Genomic DNA, 20,721 nt, shown 5'->3' with positions numbered 1-20,721 from the left:
GTGTAAGCAAAGAGACACAGATTGATTCACTAAATGAACGACGTTCTTTCCAAACACTGCTTTTCTAGATAGGTAATAAATATTTATTATTGTATAGTTGATAGTTACTTTCGATCAATCTTGTTATGGGTTTAGCTGAAAATCATAATAATAATGTTTATCTATGTCTTTACTTTTGATATACTGCCAATTATGATATTTTACAGTATAAAACTTACAGTAAACCAAATTTAAATTAATATAATTAGCGTTATATAATTTATTAGCGTTTACAATTTTTTGATTTTATAGACGTAATTAGTGATTTAAGATTTGATAGGAGACAATTCTCTGAATACAAAGAATATTCTCAGAAATGTCATTTTTTTAAATATTATGTGGGTGGTAACTATAACAAAAAAAACTCCTGCCCATACGTAAACCGCGCATCGGTACTGACGTACGCAACATCTGCCGGCCGAATTTTCTCCCACCACTCGGCAACGTGAATACAGTGGTTCATAAAAACACATCTAATTAATTGCGTTTTGGGGGTGTTATATGATTCTTCATATTAAATAAAAAAACTCGCAAAACACTCTTAAAAAAATACGTTATAAACTTAGAACGTAAACGACACAAGACACCAGTTATAAAAACGAATCAGTACTGCTGTCGCTACGTATACACGAATGTCAACGACGCCTGTCGGCGATCGTTGCCGGCTGGCTTCCGTTCGGTATGATTCGGCATATGGAAGGGGAACCGATGCACAGCGACGGACGCGTTTTTACGCATGGACTCTCGTGGGCCATAGTTTATGTGTTATTATTTTTTATTTAAACAACAGTAATACGGTGGAACCTTGATTATCCGGGGTAATGGTGGGGAGGGGGTCACACAGAAAAATGAAAACCACGGTTAACCGAGACTTTTTATAATAATGAAATTTTTATTTAATTATAATTAGAGATACATGTACAATTTTATAATAATACACTAATATACTTTCACAATAGTTATGTTTTTTTTTTTTTAAATAAAAACGTTTACCTAATACTTGTGGGTAGTATCTTCAATTAATATCATGGTTATTGGTTAATGGCAGGGCTTAAAACCGTTCCCAATAAAGTCGGTAATTGGGAGCCGAACATTCTTGAAAACCAGTAACCGGTTATCGTTTAATTTTGATATTACAGTAACCGGTAACCGTTTCTTTAAAGATACTTCAAACACTATGATAACCGTTAATCGTTTAAAAACCGTTGATTCAGGTTTTTGGTGATCGGTTACCGGTTAAAACCGGTTTTTAAAAATCATATTTTTTAAAACAGATTTTTAGGTGATTTGTGGGTTGATACCATAACTATTATTATTACAAAATCAAAAACTTAATATGCTTTAATTTGGTCAATTTCACTCGAAGTTTAAAACATATTATCAAGATAATGGCTATCTTAAAAAATCAAAAAACTAAATTGCATACATTTTTGTTATTGTTATAATTTTAAAATCATTTATTAATTTAAACTTTAAACATAACTAAAAAGTTAAAACAATAAAATAATACCATTGACCAAAGTATAAATTGTGATAGTGTGACACGATATAAAAACGACGTAAATCTCAGACTATATTATTGATTAAAATATCGTAAATAGTACTTAATACTTAATATTAAAATTTACTAAAATATAGACTAAGCCCCTATTCCACCAACTATTTCGTAATAGGAATCAGCGGAGTCATGTTTATGACGGTATTTATAATATACATTTGATATTCACAACAGATAAGCAATACTTAACGGCAATTAATTGGGACAAATAAGACAGTGGTACAACGCCCATGACTGTAATTCAAAATCCGGTCAAATAGTAAAAGAAATCGTACCGACAGTAGATATAAACGCTCACACCGGCATATCCGTCATATATAGCTATAATATATACTCTATAGTCTATACATACTATAGTATATACCTATACATACTAAAGTATATACCTATATATACTAAAATATATACTCTATACATACTATAGTATATACTCTATACATACTATAGTATATACCTATACATACTAAAGTATATATTCTATACACATATATATATATAGTAATATTATATATTATACAACATAAGCTTATTTAATATGTCGATGCGTTGAAAAATTATATCGCATTCATCCCACACGATCGGCGGGAATGTGGATACTGCGGCGTATTCAGCAGTGAAGTCTACACTGCGGATTTTATTATTAATATTAAATATATACATAATATATAATATACAGAATTCGGTGATCCACCGCCGTCGCCAATGTTTTCCGCATCAGACGGTTTTCTGAGCTCGACAGTGTTTAACGTCTTAATAACAGTTTTAGTCCTGCTCGTATTTTCGAACGTTTATTTGTTAAATTCTGTGCGTGGAAAAATATCGTAAAAATGTTCGACTGTATGACGTGTGGAAAAGTTTTTACCCATAAGCGTGGTCTAAACAGGCATTCAAAAATCCACGACGGATCAACGATTCCATGTGGGATATGTGCAAAGGTTTTCACTCAGCAAAGCAACCTATCGCGGCACACCAAGAATATCCACAGTAAGTACATTACTACTATGCACACTTTAACTACATATATAATATATAGGTTATTAATTTAATTATTTCCGAATAAACAGGGGTCGCCCGCCATACTAACGATGACCGCAATGTGGTTCGAATAGGCAACGCAATGGGTAAATTTTTTAAATCTCATTAAATAATAATAATAATACAATTTTAATATTAATTATTTGATAATTTGTGTTAGATCGCCCGACGGTTATAAACTGGGCGCCCGCACTCACAACCGTTATACCGCGCGCTCAGCCAGCTGTAACTCCTCGGACGGCCGGCTATCACGAATCGGCGCGCGCACGCAGCTGGGCCATCTCACGCTCCCACGGCGTCCCGCACCACCACGGCACGTCTGGCCATTGACGACGCGCCGGTTATTTCTGGTATCTCAGGCGCGTCTAATCGGACATTCGACCGTGATAACGCGTTCCCGCCGCCTGCTACACTATCACGGCAATATACGGAGAACAGTGGCAAAAACATTAGGCGTAAAAAGGCTCGTATGCAATCGGTTAATACGTCGGGGTTTATCGAATTACAATCTACGCTCGAACGCACGACCGTGTGGTATTTCAGAAAAAATATCGAAAACGTTAAGAGTTATCGCGCATTTTTCCATTCGATAGAGTCGGAATTAATAGTAAAATTACGCGAGTGTGTGATAAGTCATCCGATTAAATATAACCTTAAGATAGAGGCCACCTACGGCGTACCTAACGTGGAAAATACCAGCGAAAACCGTGTTTTCAAGTCATCGGCCCGAGAGTTGTACTCGTACAACGACGTCGAGGGTGTGGTAGATCGTGATTTTACGGCACTTCTCGCCGAGGAGAACGGTTACGCGGGCAAGAACAGCGGTTTCGCCCTATCGTGCATTGACGGGATGCTTTTGGGGGTTTACGAGTACTCGCCCATGGGTCGTCATACTTACCACTCCCGCCGAGCATCGCAGATCGAAAGGTCGTAATAAACCCTCAAAACATAGATCTGCAATGCTTTAAATTGGCGATTTTGGCAAAGCATGTGCCCCATGTTAACAGTTTCAGAGTATGCGCGAATTATTTCTGCGAAGAGCACCGTTACGACTTTTCCACGTTATCCGTTTCCACGCCCGTATCGGAGATAACATCGTTCGAGCGAGCGAATCCCGGTACATCGATTAACGTTTACGGCGTGAGAAAATGCAAAAATAATAAAAATAAAAAATCTACGACGGAATCGGTGGCGTACCCCCTGCGGGTGGTCGATGACGAACTGCCGGATCATTTTGACTTACTGTTGATCACCAGCTCGGGGGAAAAAAGTCACTACACTTGTGTCAAATTTTTCGAGACTCGCTAGCATGCAGAAAAATAGTCGTGAACAACGATTATTTTTTTGCAAAAAGTGTTTCACCAGTTTCGACGACCAACCTATGCGATATAAATTGCACGGCGAGGAGGCGTTGGCACGTCATCGTTTAGTCTGCGGTACTCACAAATCCATATTGCCGCCGGAAGGGAGCACGCTCGAGTTCAACGCGTTGTGTAAAACGCAACGCGTGCCGTTCGTTATATACGCCGACTTTGAGGCCCTTCTCGTGAAATCTACGCAGCGATACGGTGACAATACCGAAGCGTTGCACACGCATCAGCCGATGAGCTATGGGCTTATGTTTGCCGCTGCGGACGGTGTACCTGGAGAGCTGATGGAGCAGTTCGACATCCCACGGACTCCGATCATTTTTCGCGGCTCAGAGACCGTGGACGATGTAGCCAAGCGATTCGTCATAGCCGTCATCGATATGGCCGAAAAAATATGCAAACTGTTGAAGACGACCAACGTGCCGATCACGATGGGCGTCGAGGACGTGCGCGCGCACGGAATGAAGACCGTGTGCGATCTGTGTGCGAAAACTTTCACAGACCAAAATTGTAAAGTCACACATCACGACCACTTGTCGGGCCGATTTCTCAAGACTCTGTGCAACACATGCAACCTCAAATTAAAAACGCCAAAGTTCGTGCCGTGCTTTTTACACAATCTCTCAAATTACGACGCTCATTTTTTCGTCACGCATCTGGGACTTCACGCCAACACGATATCGCGTTACCCAATAGCGAGGAACGATATATATCGTTTTCGAAATACATAAACAACGAGTTCGCCGTCAGGTTTATAGACACGTGTAGGTTCATGGCTTCGAGTCTGGCCGACTTGGCGAAGAACCTCACGAGTGCGGACTTTGCCAAGTTTCGCGAAGTCGCGAAAGTGTTCTCGCCCGCGGAGATGCCGCTGGCGACGCGTAAAGGCGTGTATCCATACGAGTACACGGACAGCTGGAGTAAATTGACTGAGACGAGGTTACCGGCTAGTAGGATGAAAAAGACAGTTCCAAAACCTGAACCTGCAGGCGTTTCCCTATACCGCCTTGCTGAACCCTGACACCCGGTTCCAGACCCTCTGCTGAACCCTCCGCACCCTCCGCACCCCCACAACCTCCGCAGCTTATCGTTCACGTGCGCGAGATACCCCCCGCCCTCGCCGCTACCCCTTCCCATATGGCCGCCGCCCGGGGAAAATAATTTAAAAATTTTTTTTCCCGGACTGGGATTCGAACCCAGACCCGTTGGTTGATGAGCGATCACCGTACCACTGCGCCACCCTGTTACATATATTTATCATTAATAACTGGCCTTATTTAACTTGTAATAAAATATGTCGCCAACGTGTATGACTTATATCTGCGTTATCATATATGCGTTATCATATCTGCGTTATCATATCTGCGTTATCATATCTGCGTTATCATATCTACGTTATCACATATACCCTTATTTTGTAATAATAATATACCACGAACGAGTATATATCAGTTATCATATCTACGTTATCACATATACCCTTATTTTGTAATAATAATATACCGCCAATGAATGTATATCATATCTACGTTATCGCATTATTTTAATATATATGTAATATTGTTCTTCCCCATTAAATACAAGACAGCCCGTTTTATTTTCCCTTTAAAAAAAAAAAAATATATATAAAATATTCTGATGTACCTACATTTGTATCATACATACACATACATACACACAACACACATACATACCTATACATACACACACATACATACATACACACACACACATATATTCATTTACATACGTACATATTCGTTTACATATTTAAAAATATTATACAATTTTCAGATTATAATCCCATTCGAATAAACATCCCGCTAAAGCATGCGTTATACATCGGAATATATCTCAAACAAACCCACATTCAAATATATTATAATATAGTTTACTTTTAAATATTTTAGTTTATATATTACTTATAGAAAAAAAAAAAAAGGTCTGAAAAAATCTTTTGTTATCCGTAGGGGATACGGATTCATGGAATCTATACAACAGATGTCCGAACATCGTATACGGTATAGATCCCTATGATTGGGGGTGAGTGGTGGTGAGGAATGTTAGGTCCAGATGATAGGACGAGCGGTGCCGGGGGATGTCATCTCCTGGTGTGTCTGTAAGGTATGGTCTGTAAGGGAAGGTCGGTTAGTACGATTCACACTGTTGTATTACAACGTACGTAATTTACTCCATTTTAATTTGCCGTATTAATTTTTCTCGTGCGTTTATTTAAAAATGTTTAAATGCGAGCAATGCCCTTTGGTATTCATGTACGAAACTAATTTGATGGTTCACCGAAAAACGCATATAAATTTTTTTAAATGCGATCAATGTACTTCGGAATTCACGACGAAACGTAATTTAACTGCTCACCGAAAAACGCATGAAGGTGTCCGTTTCCCATGTACTAGATGTTCCATTACATTCAGTTACAAGACCAGCTTCAAAAAACATTTGAAAAATGTTCATGGTAAGTATTTCTGTTTTACACTTTAAATATTTATTTATATACATATTTTTTTACTAGGTGTTATACAAGCCCCGATTCGGCAAAGAAATATTCGAATCATGCCGCAAACAACCACCCCCGATAATGTTCATGGTAAGTATTTCTGTTTTACACTTTAAATATTTATTTATATTATATTTTTTACTAGGTATCATGCAGCAAGGAAATATACAGATCGAACCACATATAGTCGTTCCTGATATTCCAGCAGGTTCGTCATGTGTACGAGATACCGAGGTAAACGGTCCACCAGTGATACCAACCCTAAATGATGCCGCGACAGACTGTCCGGTGGAACCATCCGTCCGAAATGATAAACTATCAGCAGTACGAGATAGCGTATCACCAGTACGAGATAACATAATGTCAACAGTACGAGATAACGTGATGGATGAATTTTACAACAACGTGGATGACGATGGCGATTACGCTCAAGTTGCAGATATCATCGAAAACCTTGGATTCTGTAAAAAGGAAGGTTAGTAATTTAATTTTTATAAACGCAGTATAGACTAATAAGGTTTTTTTTTTTTTTAAAAAAAAAAAAGATTCGTACACTACGCTTGATAATGGAAAACGCGGTTCCAGTGCAAACACTAAATCTGCTGTCAGGGCAAAAAAATTACGCTTGAATCTTGTAAAGTCCCCCGGGTTTACACAAATCTCGACGTCATCAAACAACACAATCACTTGGTATTACGTAAAAAATACCGGCAATATTCAAAACTACATCTACTTCCTTGATTCTATTAAATCCGAACTAATCAATTTACTAAAATCAATTGCGAGTAAAAATCCGATCAAGTTTAATTTAAAGCTTGAGGCGACATATAATATACCAAATGTCGAATATTCATCGGAAAACCGTGCTTTTAAAACATCGGCTAAGGCGGTTTTCTGTGATACCGGAGTACAGGAAATTGTTGAAGAGGCATTCGCTAAATTAATGAAAGAGCAAGACGAGTATACAAGCAAGGGTAGTGGTTTCACATTACAATGTATAGACGGTCTAATGTTAGGTGTATATAAATATACACCTATAGGTGGCTCATCCTACATACAACTACCAGATGCGATAGAAAATAAAAAAGCTACGATTAACCCTCAAAACATAGACATGCAATGCTTCAAATGGGCAATCCTAGCAAAACATGTTACAGGAGAAAATAAATGTCGTATTGGTGATAATTATATAAAACACGAAAAAAAATATAATTTTACAAATATATCGTTCCCGACACCACTACACCAGGTTAAAATTTTTGAAAAAAATAACCCAAACGTGTCCGTAAATGTTTACGGTATCGATAAGAAATTTCAACCACCAAAATTTCCGGAATATAAAGTATTCCCTCTGAAAGTAGTACATGAAGAAAAACCCAACCATTTTGATCTACTTATAATATCAGACGGGGATAACAGTCACTATAGCTACATTTCTAATTTTTCACGGCTCATCAGATCACAAAAAACCAAACACGATGGACAAACAATATTTTGCAAACGGTGCTTCACAACATTCGACAAACAACAGTACAAATATAAATTAAACGGCGTGGCAGGACTAGAACAACATAAATTAATACGTGGGGAGCACAAACCCATACTACCTCAGATACCTGAACCTGGGTCAATACTCGAGTTTACTGCATGGGATAAAACACAACGTCATCCTATAGTAATTTATGCAGATTTCGAAGCAATTCTCAAGAAAACTGATGAGAAAATTGGAGAAAAAACAACAGCTTTTCAAGAACACGAACCCATGAGCTATGGGTATATGGTTAAAGCAAATGACGAAATACCGGTAGAACTGCTTGAAAAATTCGGAATTCCAACATCACCCGTAATGTACCGTGGAAATGAAAATAATAAGGACGTGGTGAAACATTTTGTAGATAGTATTGTGGACATAGCTAAAAAAATTGAAGAATTACTCAAAACAAACATTCCTATAATTTTTACGGGTGAACAACGAAAAACACACGAATTATGTAATAATTGTAATTTATGTAAGACCAAGTTTTCTCGTGAAAATCATAAAGTGGCAGATTACTGCCATTTATCGGGAAAATTTAGACAATCATTATGCAATACGTGTAATCTTAAACTTCAAACACCAAACTTTGTACCGGTATTTTTTCATAATTAATCGAATTATGATTCACATTTCATTGTCACTCGTCTTGGATATGATACAAACTCAATCTCTGTAATACCAAACAGCGAAGAAAAGTTTATTACGTTTTCAAAACATATAAGCAATTCGTTCACATTAAGATTTATCGATACACTGAGATTTATGGCTTCCAGCTTATCAACACTTTCAAAAAATTTAAACACACCTGGATTTTAAAAGTTTAGAAACAGCGCAAAACATTTTTCCGCACAGGATTTACCACTAGTTACCCGTAAGGGTGTATACCCGTATGACTATACAGATGATTGGGATAAGCTCGAAGAAACCAGTTTACCGGCAGAAAAAGATTTTTACAGTTCATTGGAAGAATCACATATAAAACATGAGGATTTTGAACATGCAAATACAGTTTGGAACCATTTCAGCTGTCAAACACTCGGGGAATACTCTGATATTTATTTAAAAATCGATGTGCTACTGTTGGCTGATGTGTTTGAAAATTTCCGAGACCTCTGTTTAACCACCTACCATTTGGATCCATCATTTTACTACACGGCGCCAGGATTTAGTTTTGACTGTATGTTGAAATACACGGGTCAACAACTCGAATTACTTCATGATTATGACATGTTGTTAATGATTGAAAAAGGTAAAATGATTATTTATTTTTTTTTAAAAATGTGAAATAATACTTGATTTTGTTATAGGAATTCGTGGTGGGTTGACTCAGGCGAGCATGAGATATGCAAAGGCGAATAATGAAAAGACACCAGATTATGATCCAACAAAACCGAAATCATGGCTTGTTTATCAGGATTGTAAGAATAATTTTAATATTTTAAATTAATTTAAATTAATTATAAATTATAAATTATAAATTTATTTTAGGTTCACAAAGTTATACAGTTTAATCAGTCAGAGTGGCTTAAGAAATATATAGAATTAAACACTGAGATGCGAAAAAAAGCTAAAAACGACTTCGAAAAGGACTTTTTCAAACTTTTAAACAACGCTGTTTTCGGTATATAAATTTAATATATTTTTAATTATCCTACTAACATATCTAATTAAAGGGAAGACGATGGAGAATTTAAGACATCGAATTAAAATGGAGCTTGTTTGTAGTGAAAAACGTCTGAAAAACTTATAAACCTTACAACATTCAAACACTGCCTTACATACAATGAAACTCTGAATGCTATATCATTAGAAAATGAAATTATCAAGTTTTGCTAGCCAATATATATAGGTAAATATATACAATTAATTTACTATTATCAACCATATTTTAATATTTTTTAATTTTCAATAGGTTTTGCAGTATTGGAAATTTCTAAGACCGTTATGTATGATTATCATTACAACGTTATGCAAGCTCATTATGGAAATAAAATTGAGCTCATGTATACTGATACATGTAAATGTTTTCAAATTAAACTAATTTTCATATGTTAATTTATAATGTTATTTTAGATTCACTGGTATACTATATCCAGACCGATGATTTTTACAAAGACTTGGAAAATAATTCCAATTTACTCGATCGAATGGATACATCAGACTTACCACGAGACCATCCGTGTTACATTGCCGAACGAAAGAAAATTCCGTGTCTGCTTTCCGATGAGACTAATTCAGAGGTTATGACAGATTTTTGTGCACTACGTTCAAAGTCTTATGCATATAAGATCAATGGTAAGGAGAAGATCCGGGTGAAAGGAATCCGAGGACATGTAGTGAAAAACCACATGAACTTCGACGATCATTATCGCTGTCTGTTTGGAGATGCAACCTTGAATATGAAGACAGAAAATGTCTCTATCCGTTCATTCAAACATCAATTGAAGACCATTAAATCAAACAAAGTCACTTATAATAGTTTCGATGACAAGAGGATTATACTCGAGGATAAAATACATACCCTAGCTCACGAACACTACTCCACAGAGTGAGTTAAAAATAATTTTATTCTACTTATAATATTCTACTTATAATATTTATGAATTTTATAGGGAACCCGATACACTAGCTTAGCAAGATGAATAAATACAACTTCTAGAGCTGGACAGATGGTTTTTTATTCTAAAATAGATATTGAATTGTAAAATACCTTTGTAGTTATTTCATTTTTGTAAAATATCTACAGGGATATTATTTTTTTCTATCTTGTAAAGTATCCCTCTAGATATTGTAGGTAGATATTAAGTTAGGATAGGTTAGGATAAAGAAAGAAAGAACTCTTTAGTAATAAAAATAAATTTGATATTTATTTACAAAACATTTCAACAATTATTTACAAACCATCTTCTTAGACTAAATACTTTATAAAATGTACATTGTTTAGGGTTAATCCCCATATGAAAAATGCAACATGGCAAAGTTTCTTCATCACATATTTGATCTAATCGAGGGCATCCTATATCTTCAATGTTAATAATTACGACGTGTGGTATAAATTCTATAATAAGTTGTTTTTTCTGCTCCCCTTTTACGTAAATGTTTCTAAACTTTAAGGAATTCAATATTCTACTTAGTTCTTCATACTCGACATCACCATATTCTATTGATAGATTATGATAGTTACGTTCCAACCACTTATTAGTTGTTCGACTCTTATTGTCCTGCTTAGATTTAGAATTTTTAAAAATCCAATGTTGGCTTGCCCATGATTCTGTGTCTACAATAGACATTTCTTTAATCATATTGTATTTATTATCCATTCCAAGAACACATTGTATATCGATGATAGCTGAAGACATTATGGCTTGTCTTTATAGTAAGTTTCTATAGTGTTAAGACGGCTCAGTATAGCTGGAATTATTTTTTTAATCTCGCTTATAGTTTCTTTGATATATTGTGATGATACTTCTCCTCTTGTCATATGCTCTGTAATCTCTATGCACGTTAATTCTAACTTTTTTGTTTGTTCTTGTTGTATATTAACGGATTTTTGATTTTCTTCAAGTAAATGTTCGATTTTATCCAATTTAGACGAAAACGATTTGATTGTCTTTTCAAGATTTGTCACAAATTTATTTGTTTCACCAGCCTGAGAACTTAACCTAACCTAACCGAACACGTCCATGCCTATAGCTCGACTGACACTATTTTCTAATGTCTATCGTATTTATCCAACTATTGTGTGTATTATCGAACCCTAACCATTTTACAAACATTTGGTTTCCCTTCTTACGAATAATTTTTTCGACTAAATAATCATTTGGGTAAATGGTTTTCTGAATTTCCTCAGAGTAGAAACAGCCTGCAATCGGTTTTCCAGTATAATCTTGTAGTTGATAAGTAGTAGGAAAAGTTTTATTTATTTTTATAATTTTAAATATTCCTGTGGACCAGCTCGGTAAGTAACCTTTTGCAAATACCCCTTTATACGTGCTTATCCTTACATTATCACCGATGTTAAATTTAATCTTTACATTTTTAATTTGACGTTGCTTTAATTTCACTGAAGAAGGATTTGCATCAGCTTGTATAGGCGTCATACCTATTGTTCTATGTTTTGAATTATTATATTCGTTAATCAGAGATTGTAAAATGGAAACCCATTCATGAGATCCTCGTGCAGTGAACTCTCTATACATTTTTCCTTTAATTGTCCTGTTCAGGCGTTCTGCTATGCACGCTTTCGTTGTACTATACGTGGAATATTTATTATGTATATTATGTTTCTTCATCAACGCGTCGAATGTCGTATTGTAAAATTCTTTTCCGTTATCAACTTGTAAAAGTTTTGGTGACCGATCAAGTAATATTGTAGCCATAGCGCTAGTAACCTCTTTCCCTGATTTACTCTTTAACGGTTTCGCCCAAGAAAGTTTTGTAAATGCATCAATTACAACCAGGAAATATTTGTAACCACCATTAATCTTTGAATAAGGAATCATTTCGACCAAGTCGGCCTGCCATAGATCGTTTTTTCCATACACATTAACTCTTCGCCTCGTATAATTTTTTCTGGCTGGTTTGTGTAGTTCGAAAGCGATGTCACGTTTAGACATTTGGAATTCGTTTTATCAAACCCGCTTCATACAATTCTTCATAAATTGAAAGTATTTCGTTGGAAAGCCCTGTATTACCAGCAGCTTGAGAAGCTAAAAGTAGTCGTAAACGATCGACTAGCTCATTAGGATCATTCCAGTACACTATACTTTTATTTTGTAGTTTCATAGATAACCCACTACCAGTTGGGAACAATGGTTTGATTGATAGTGAATTTATTTCCACCTTTTTTAATTTTTTTCTCGTCTGATGTCAAATGTGCTGATGTCTGAATTAATATGCGCTTATACGCGTCTAGGTTGTCTGTGGTATAGATTTTCGGAGTTTTCGAGATTATTAAACTAACAAGCCCTTGTGTTAACGGGTATGATATATCTTCAATAATTAATGTATTTCCGTCAAGTTTAATTTCTTTTTTACCCAAATATGCGTCCCCGTTCGATCGTAATTTAGGACCGTACGTTTTGTCTATGCTGTATGAATCCAACAACTCGTTTATTTTAAAAACTCTAGAATTTTCTGTATTATTTTCTGTATTATTTTCTTCAATATTTCAAACACTTATGTCCCGAGGTTGTGATGTCGAATTATGAATATCGTTTAATGGTTCGATAATCGGCTTTAATGTTTCTGTTACTATTGAATGAATATCAGCTTTTCTGTGTTTTAATGCAGTGTACTTGCGTTTAATATTTTCTTTGGCTTTAATTAATTCACCGAGTACTTCGTCGTTAGGTGACATATTTATGAATGAAGTGTTTTTATAAAAAACACCAGTTTATATAACGACGAACGTATCGAATCCGTAACGATATCGTCCATTATCACGTTCACAGTCTTTGTTTATGACGATAAACTTAAATCTCCCTTTACGCCAGCATGAAGTACAAAAGTCTTTAAACTCTGTATATGACATATCACCAGAGCAATGTTCCATGTAAACGTGCTTTAAATTTGTATCATCTTGATTAAATAGTACAATAAAATTAGCGTTGTCGCGCAAAAGTTGTTTAGGCACTTTTGAATAACTCTGAGCTAAATAGAAAACATCTATTAAATTATGTCGACCTCTGGAAAAGTAAGTTCTAGCAATCTTTTGGTTTTCAGTTATAATATCGTCGAAAATAAACACAGAGTTTGGTAAAGCTTTTTCAGGTTCAATAACTTGATCGTTTTCGTAGAACGTGAATAATTGTATTTCAGCAATGTCTGATAAAATATCACTCAATAATTTATATTTCGGTTGATCCAATGTTTTCGAATATATGTAAACGTTGTTAAATCGTACACCGTTTATATGTGTTAATAATGTGAATATTAAATTAGTTTTCCCACAACCCGAAGGACCTACGATAAGTGATCTTATCGTATTAAGTAGAAGCGTTCCATGTCTTTGTTTTTTATACGAAGTAGGTGGGTCCACATTTTCAACTGTGAGTTGTATATCTTGTTTAAGGAATTTCATTTTTTAAATAAATATCTATGTAACACAGTAAACTTGATCAGTACACGATGTCACTCGCTCGGAGGAGGTACAACAATAAAGGCGCTGGTCTTATCAACACGCTTATAAATAAATTACCATTAGAGCTTCACGTACCTGGTGAGATCATAAAATGCGTATATAATATTAGTTATAATAATAATATTTCTCTCTAGGTTATCAATATTGTGGTCCTGGTACAAATTTAAATTTTCTCCGTTCGTTGCAAGTTTAATCATGGATGACTCGTATTTAGACGTTACGGCCGACTATGTCGACGAGTGTAAAATAACACAAATGGATTATCATTCGTTCACCCCGTACTCAAACATGTCTTTATCAAATAACGATGAAATCAGGATAAGTATTTTAAATATGGATTCATACACTTTACCGTGTGAAAGTTATATTTACATCGAGGGGAAAGTAAATAAACCTATCGATGCTGCTGATTTTAAAAATAATACAACTAGTATTTTGTATAAGGCCTATACAGATTTTCAAAAATCGTATTATGAGAGAGACTATTGCGAACCATTATTATCAAAACTATGTTCCAATCATCGTTGTCGATTTATCACGTCAAAACGACAATGTAAAGTCGTCGACCGTAGATCTACGTATTGAATTTGAAACGGATACAGTTATACCAGAAAAGACTGCAGCATATTGCTTAATATTACATGACCAAATTATAACTTATAACCCGTTTAGTGGTGATGTTAGAAAATTATAAAAATGTACATTATATATTTTTTTTTGTTTCAAATATATAATATGAATGTATTATATATATATATATATATATATATATTGTAACCTTATATAATAAAACCTTATGACTAATAAATAAAAAGACTTGTTTTTTAAATATCACGGTTGTTTTTTTATTTTACACAAAAATTACAATAGTACAAATAAAATTAGTTATATATATACTGTGGTCCAAATGGTCCATCGTTTTCGGTGAAGCTCTCCTGTGTGGGTAGAGAATACTGCATGTTTTCGACGGGGCTCTCCTGTGTGGGTAGAGAATACTGCATGTTTTCGACGGGGCTCTCCTGTGTGGGTAGAGAATACTCCATGTTTTCGACGTGGCTCTCTTGTGCCGGTGGAGATAAGGGCGAGATTAATGGCAGATTTTCCTAAAAATATTTAAAATTAAAATATGTTTTGTGGGTTAAATTTAAAAACTGTTTATTACCTGTCCATATAAACTGTTAAACGATGGCGGAGAATAAACTAATAAACACTGACCATTGTATCCCTGTACAAATTAAATTTATTAACATAACATAATAATGATAATATAATATATTCGTACCTCATCTTTTTCCAATTTTTCCATCCATTTTTGAACGGTACAATCAGTTGCATATAATTTTAACTGACTTGTGAAAATGTAGTCGTTCTCACCAATAACGTGTATTGAAATGAAATCATTATTGACGTTTCTCACACGGTTTCTCATTATTTTGAGTGTCGAGTGTTTTAACATCGAGTTTGATTTTAAGAATGACGCGATTAGATAAATTTGATGTATTACAATTGGTTTAATTATAATAGATTTTCTATCGATGATCTCAGAAATGGTAGATTCTAAATCTTGCAAGAGTAATAGGTCGGTACGATTTAACAAAACACGACAACCGTCTTGAATTTTTGATTCTATAACGAGTGTATTCTCCGATTGATACACCATACTAGATAATGAAATTGAGCCTGTCTCCAAAAATAATTTTCGTTTATATTTTTCTGGTCGATCGAGTATGAACGATAGAATGTTTCCCATAAGTCTGAATATTCGATTTAGAAAGTCGACAGGAATATTTACATAACGTGAAGCTGTTATTGTTGAAAGTGGAGCTTGACGGACTAATGATGTTAGCATTAATATAATAAGTAATAACACGACAATATGATTATGTATAAGTATAATGTATAATAACGTACAACTGGACAATTAAACTGTGACTACACGCACACACCGCGTACACTCGGTATGACAGCGTCTGTGCAAGTGATTATTACATACATCAAAGGCCCTATTTATATGAACAATCGAGGCCATCCCGTATCCGTATATAATATAGAAAGCGATAGTAAAGGTGTTACACAGCTATATCGTAGCTGCATAAGTATCTATTAGAAAACGACATTGTACACGCACGTGTGTTTACATGGTTTGAATACTAATATTAATTGTATATTTCAACAGTTATAATATGTATCCTGGTATTGAATTCATCGGTAGGGTCTAGTCCAATGTTTAAAAACTTACGAGCCGCGAAATCGATAGTTAAATTACTACAATCGATGAGATTAGCTGGCGGTGATGGTGGAGTATATTTAAAAGGCTTCTTCTTCCAAATATTAGCCATATTTGCGACTGGTCCAGCCATATTTATTTTAAACGCCGAAAAATTATTTTATTTTAAACACCGAAAAAATATTTTTAACACCGAAAAAATATTTTTATTTTAAAACAAGATGAACGCACGGACAGAGTAGACACTCGGGTGGATGTAGAGCGACTGATTTTATTTTATGGTATTTAACGTATACATTGAATATCATTTGGAGGGAGGAACATCTACATGTCCCTGCAGGGATGTTGCATGCAGCTACATGTCCGTTAACGCTTACAATTGTTTGACTATAGGAGGGTTAGTTGCCATATGTTCGTTAAGGCTGTCGACGTTTACAAACAGATATGTATATATTTTAATAATTTTGGGAATATAATTTTTAAAGTGGAGAACAATATTACATATATATTAAAATAATGCGATAACGTAGATATGATATAAATTCGTTGGCGGTATATTATTACAAGTTAAGGGTATATGTGATAACGTAGATATGATAACTGATATACACTCGTTCATGGTATATTATTACAAGTTCGATAGGGGAAGAAGTAATGTGATAACGTAGATATGATAACTGATATACACTCGTTCGCGGTATATTTTATTACAAAATAAGGGTATATGTGATAACGTAGATATGATGACGCAGATATGATAACGCAGATATGGTAACGCAGATATGATAACGCAGATATAAGTCATGCACGTTGGCGACATATTTTATTACAAGTTAAATAAGGCTAGTTATTAATGATAAGCGGGGTGGCGCAGTGGTACGGTGATCGCTCATCAACCAACGGGTCCGGGTTCGAATCCCAGTCCAGGAAAAAAAAATTTTAAATTATTTTCCCCGGGCGGCGGCCATATGGGAAGGGGTAGCGGCGAGGGCGGGGGGTATCTCGCGCACGTGAACGATAAGCTGTGGATGGTGCGGGGGTGCGGAGGGTGCGGAGGGTTCAGCAAGGCGGAGGGTTCAGCAGAGGGTCTGGAACCGGGTGTCAGGGTTCAGCAAGGCGGTATAGGGAAACGCCTGCAGGTTCAGGTTTTGGAACTGTCTTTTTCATCCTACTCCGGCTAGGGAGGAGTTTTACAGCGCGTTGACCGAGACGCACGTTAGCGAAAGTGATTACGTGCACGCAAAGCTTGTATGGAATCATTTCGACTGACACACTCTCGGCGATTACAGTGATCTATACCTGAAAATCGATGTGTTACTCAGTGCCGACATATTCGAGAATTTTCGCGATATATGCATGTCAACGTACCAGGTGGACCCGTCGTATTATTTCACGGCCCCCGGATACAGCTTCGATGCTATGCTCAAGTTCACCTCCATCAGGCTACAACTGCTTTCCGATTATGAATCTATATTGTTTTTTGAACGAGGTACCCGTGGCGGGTTGACGCAAGCCAGCAAGCGTTACGCCAAGGTGAACAACCCGAAGACGCTTGGGTATAAAGCTGACGAACCGGACACATGGCTCGTCTATCAAGATGGTAATATTTTAAGATAATAATAATAATAATAACAATAATAATACATATAAACTGTCGCATGAAAAACAGACATCTAATTAATGATAAATTGTGGGGAAAAAAGTTTAACTTTAGCCATTGCGACGATCGTTATGTATATGCTTATAATAATATAATATCGTTGTTTCCACATAGCTAATAATTTATACGGGTGGAGTATATCTCAAAACATTCCTTACGGGGGGTTTTCGTGGTACGCTGGAAATCCGGACGTGGCATTAGCTCAACTCGAGTATATGGAGGAGGCAGATGACGTGAGGAGAGTGTACGAAGTAGACATATCGTATCCGCAAAGTCTGCACGACGAGCACAACGACATGCCGTTCCTACCACACGCCAGCATTCCACGTGGGTCTAAAGTGCGGAAATTAATGGTCACATTCGAACGTAAGGAAAACTACGTCATACATTATATGAATTTGAAACAGGCCATTGCAAACGGGTTGATCGTCGAAAAGGTAATCTTTATTATTATTATTATTGTCATGATTATTGTAACTGCGAATAAAAATATCTATATCTATTATATTGAATATTATTTAATTACTTATTTTATACATTTCAGGTGCACCGAGTGCTGCAATTTCGACAATCTCGATGGCTTGCACCGTATATCGCATTGAACACGGGGATGCGTGCACGGCTAATAAATTTGAGGAGCAATTTTTCAAAGACATAAACAACAGTGTATTCGGTAATTTATTTATAATTTTTTTGCAAAAAAAAATATTCGCAAAAATATTTGCAAAATTTATTTTTATGTCATAATAATCTACCTTACTACCTTATTACCTTACAGGTAAGACAATGGAATCAATGAGGAAACGTATTAACGTAGAACTTGTATCATGCGAAAATTGCGCCAGGATGCGAAAATTGATTAACCGCCCGACGTTTAAACAATGCACCAATTATAGTGAAAATCTTGTGGCAGTGACTATGCACAATAAAGAGATCAATTTCTGCAATCCTATTTACATCGGGTTTGTCATACTCGAGCGGAGCAAGGAGTTAATGTTCGAATATCATTATAACGTGATGAAACGTCATTACGGCGACAATATCAGCCTGTTGTACACCGTACTGGTATGTATATCACGCTGTGATCCAATATCGGATTTAATGTGTTATTAACGTTATCACTATTTTACTTGTTGACAGATTCTCTGATATATCACGTGAAAACACGCGATTTTTACGACGATGTGGTGAAAAATCCGAACTTGCTGAATCGTATGGACACATCTAATCTACCACCTGATCACAGGTGCTACACTTTGGCACGTATGAAATTACCCGGTTACTTCAAGGACGAGATTTCTGGCCGAAATATACATCGGTTTATTGGATTACGCGCTAAATCATACGCGTACGATATCGAGGGTGCCGTAAATATGTGATTAGAAATCACCTGACGTTCGATGATCTTATGCGCTGTTTGTTCGCCGACGACGACGATCACGATCACGATGGTTCGGATGCAGATGATTATTGTGATAAGGAGTTCGATGCGTCTAGAGGGAGGCTGATAGCGAGAGATTGCGCGCGAATAGTCATTAAACGTATACATCGATACGCCGCGATTGCAGCAATTCCGTCAACAACACCCGCCGCCACCACCACCACCACCACCGCTACCAACACAACAACAATCCTACATGCCTTATACGGCGTATAGAGAAAATATATCTATCCGATCGTATAAGCACCAACTCAGCACGATTAGAACTAGTAAATTAGTCCTAAACAGATTCGATGACAAACGACATATTCTCCCTAATCTTATTGATACCCTCGCACATGGACATTATCGAATTGATTGAATAAACATAAAAAAAATATATTGTTATCATTATTACAATTATTATTATTATTATTATTATTATTGTTATCATTATCGTAATTGTTATTATTATTGTTATTATTACTATCACCATTATTATTGTTATTGTATAATCTGTTAAAATGTAAGCGGTATTTGTGGCGGGAAAAAATCTCAATTCAAATATATATATATAAAACACACACGTAAAGTGGATTCATTATTTTTATCTTTAGGGGTAAATACCATATCACATACAGTAATGCAATCATTTACGGTGATACATAAAGGTAATTAAGTAGGCTTAAAATAAAATAGTATTTGGTATATTTTTTTATTATTATTATAATGTAGAACGTCATATTATTACCTTGTGTAGTGGATAAAGAATAATCGTATTTATCATCCAACCTTATCATATTTTATCTTATTTTTATCTTATCATCATTATCTTATCTTATCTTATACTTACCCTTATCTTCATATATACTTATCCAATATATTATACCGAGGTCTTGGCAACATTATTATTATTATTATTATTATTATTTTTAAAAAAACCCCGCTCATTCGCACTGCGATAAGAAGTGAATGGGGTGTAGCGAGGATTTATATGTCTACATACGGCGGCTTTCTGATGGCTAGCACTTCATCAGTCAGTCGTTGGAGTTAAGCATTTACGAACGTGTAATAATACGATATATTAATATGTCGTCAGAGGAGTGTTCGTTTTTCAACCGTGTCCCCAAGACTCGATGCATGGTAAGTTTTATTATTTTGTACCACTCTACTTAAATTAAAATTAATTTTATTTTTATTCACCGCAATTATTTCGAG

General features: G+C 35.6%; 4 protein-coding genes across 5 annotated transcripts; 3 read left to right on the top strand and 1 right to left on the bottom strand.

Moving 5' to 3' along the window:
• The first annotated feature begins 2,424 nt into the window (after window positions 1-2,424).
• LOC132945723 (uncharacterized) lies at window positions 2,425-4,733 on the top strand. The gene is given in 5 exon segments (XM_061015478.1): window positions 2,425-2,581; window positions 2,662-2,718; window positions 2,992-3,510; window positions 3,513-3,912; window positions 3,914-4,733. Coding segments are annotated over 5 exon segments (1,953 nt in total).
• Window positions 4,429-9,899, top strand: LOC132944875 (uncharacterized). 2 transcript variants are annotated; one of them, XM_061014404.1, is made up of 7 exons: window positions 4,429-6,475; window positions 6,533-6,607; window positions 6,663-6,992; window positions 7,063-9,303; window positions 9,362-9,472; window positions 9,543-9,675; window positions 9,733-9,899. In XM_061014404.1, the coding sequence occupies exons 1-4, from the start codon at window positions 6,241-6,243 to the stop codon at window positions 8,664-8,666; spliced, it is 2,244 nt and encodes a 747-aa protein (XP_060870387.1). In that variant the 5' UTR covers window positions 4,429-6,240; the 3' UTR covers window positions 8,667-9,303; window positions 9,362-9,472; window positions 9,543-9,675; window positions 9,733-9,899. The 2 variants fall into 2 exon arrangements, with proteins under 2 accessions (XP_060870387.1, XP_060870386.1); XM_061014403.1 differs by having other exon boundaries at window positions 9,728-9,899.
• Window positions 9,900-15,077: 5,178 nt separating this feature from the next.
• Window positions 15,078-15,787, bottom strand: LOC132945722 (uncharacterized). The gene is made up of 4 exons (XM_061015477.1): window positions 15,479-15,787; window positions 15,359-15,421; window positions 15,235-15,299; window positions 15,078-15,168 (listed from the first exon to the last, which is right to left on the bottom strand). Exons 1-4 carry the CDS (start codon window positions 15,650-15,652, stop codon window positions 15,078-15,080), a joined length of 393 nt encoding a protein of 130 aa, XP_060871460.1. The 5' UTR covers window positions 15,653-15,787.
• Window positions 15,788-17,558: 1,771 nt separating this feature from the next.
• LOC132945320 (uncharacterized) lies at window positions 17,559-20,083 on the top strand. The gene is made up of 4 exons (XM_061015029.1): window positions 17,559-18,520; window positions 18,628-18,756; window positions 18,862-19,148; window positions 19,224-20,083. Exons 2-4 carry the CDS (start codon window positions 18,660-18,662, stop codon window positions 19,230-19,232), a joined length of 393 nt encoding a protein of 130 aa, XP_060871012.1. The 5' UTR covers window positions 17,559-18,520; window positions 18,628-18,659; the 3' UTR covers window positions 19,233-20,083.
• The last annotated feature ends 638 nt before the right edge of the window (window positions 20,084-20,721 follow it).

Source organism: Metopolophium dirhodum, chromosome 5 (assembly GCF_019925205.1).
Source record: "Metopolophium dirhodum isolate CAU chromosome 5, ASM1992520v1, whole genome shotgun sequence".
Lineage (NCBI taxonomy): Eukaryota > Metazoa > Arthropoda > Insecta > Hemiptera > Aphididae > Metopolophium > Metopolophium dirhodum.
This window is presented reverse-complemented; position numbering and strand designations above follow the sequence as displayed.

Coding starts and splice junctions, on each gene's coding strand:
- LOC132944875 (XM_061014404.1), top strand. CDS start 6,241: ATGTTTAAATGCGAGCAATGCCCTTTGGTATTCATGTACGAAACTAAT. Junction 6,476..6,532: donor ACATTTGAAAAATGTTCATG/GTAAGTATTTCT, acceptor TTTTTTTACTAG/GTGTTATACAAGCCCCGATT. Junction 6,608..6,662: donor CACCCCCGATAATGTTCATG/GTAAGTATTTCT, acceptor ATTTTTTACTAG/GTATCATGCAGCAAGGAAAT.
- LOC132945722 (XM_061015477.1), bottom strand. CDS start 15,652: ATGTTAAAACACTCGACACTCAAAATAATGAGAAACCGTGTGAGAAAC. Junction 15,422..15,478: donor AAAAATTGGAAAAAGATGAG/GTACGAATATAT, acceptor TAATTTGTACAG/GGATACAATGGTCAGTGTTT. Junction 15,169..15,234: donor AGCCACGTCGAAAACATGGA/GTATTCTCTACC, acceptor CACACAGGAGAG/CCCCGTCGAAAACATGCAGT.
- LOC132945320 (XM_061015029.1), top strand. CDS start 18,660: ATGGCTTGCACCGTATATCGCATTGAACACGGGGATGCGTGCACGGCT. Junction 18,757..18,861: donor CATAAACAACAGTGTATTCG/GTAATTTATTTA, acceptor ATTACCTTACAG/GTAAGACAATGGAATCAATG.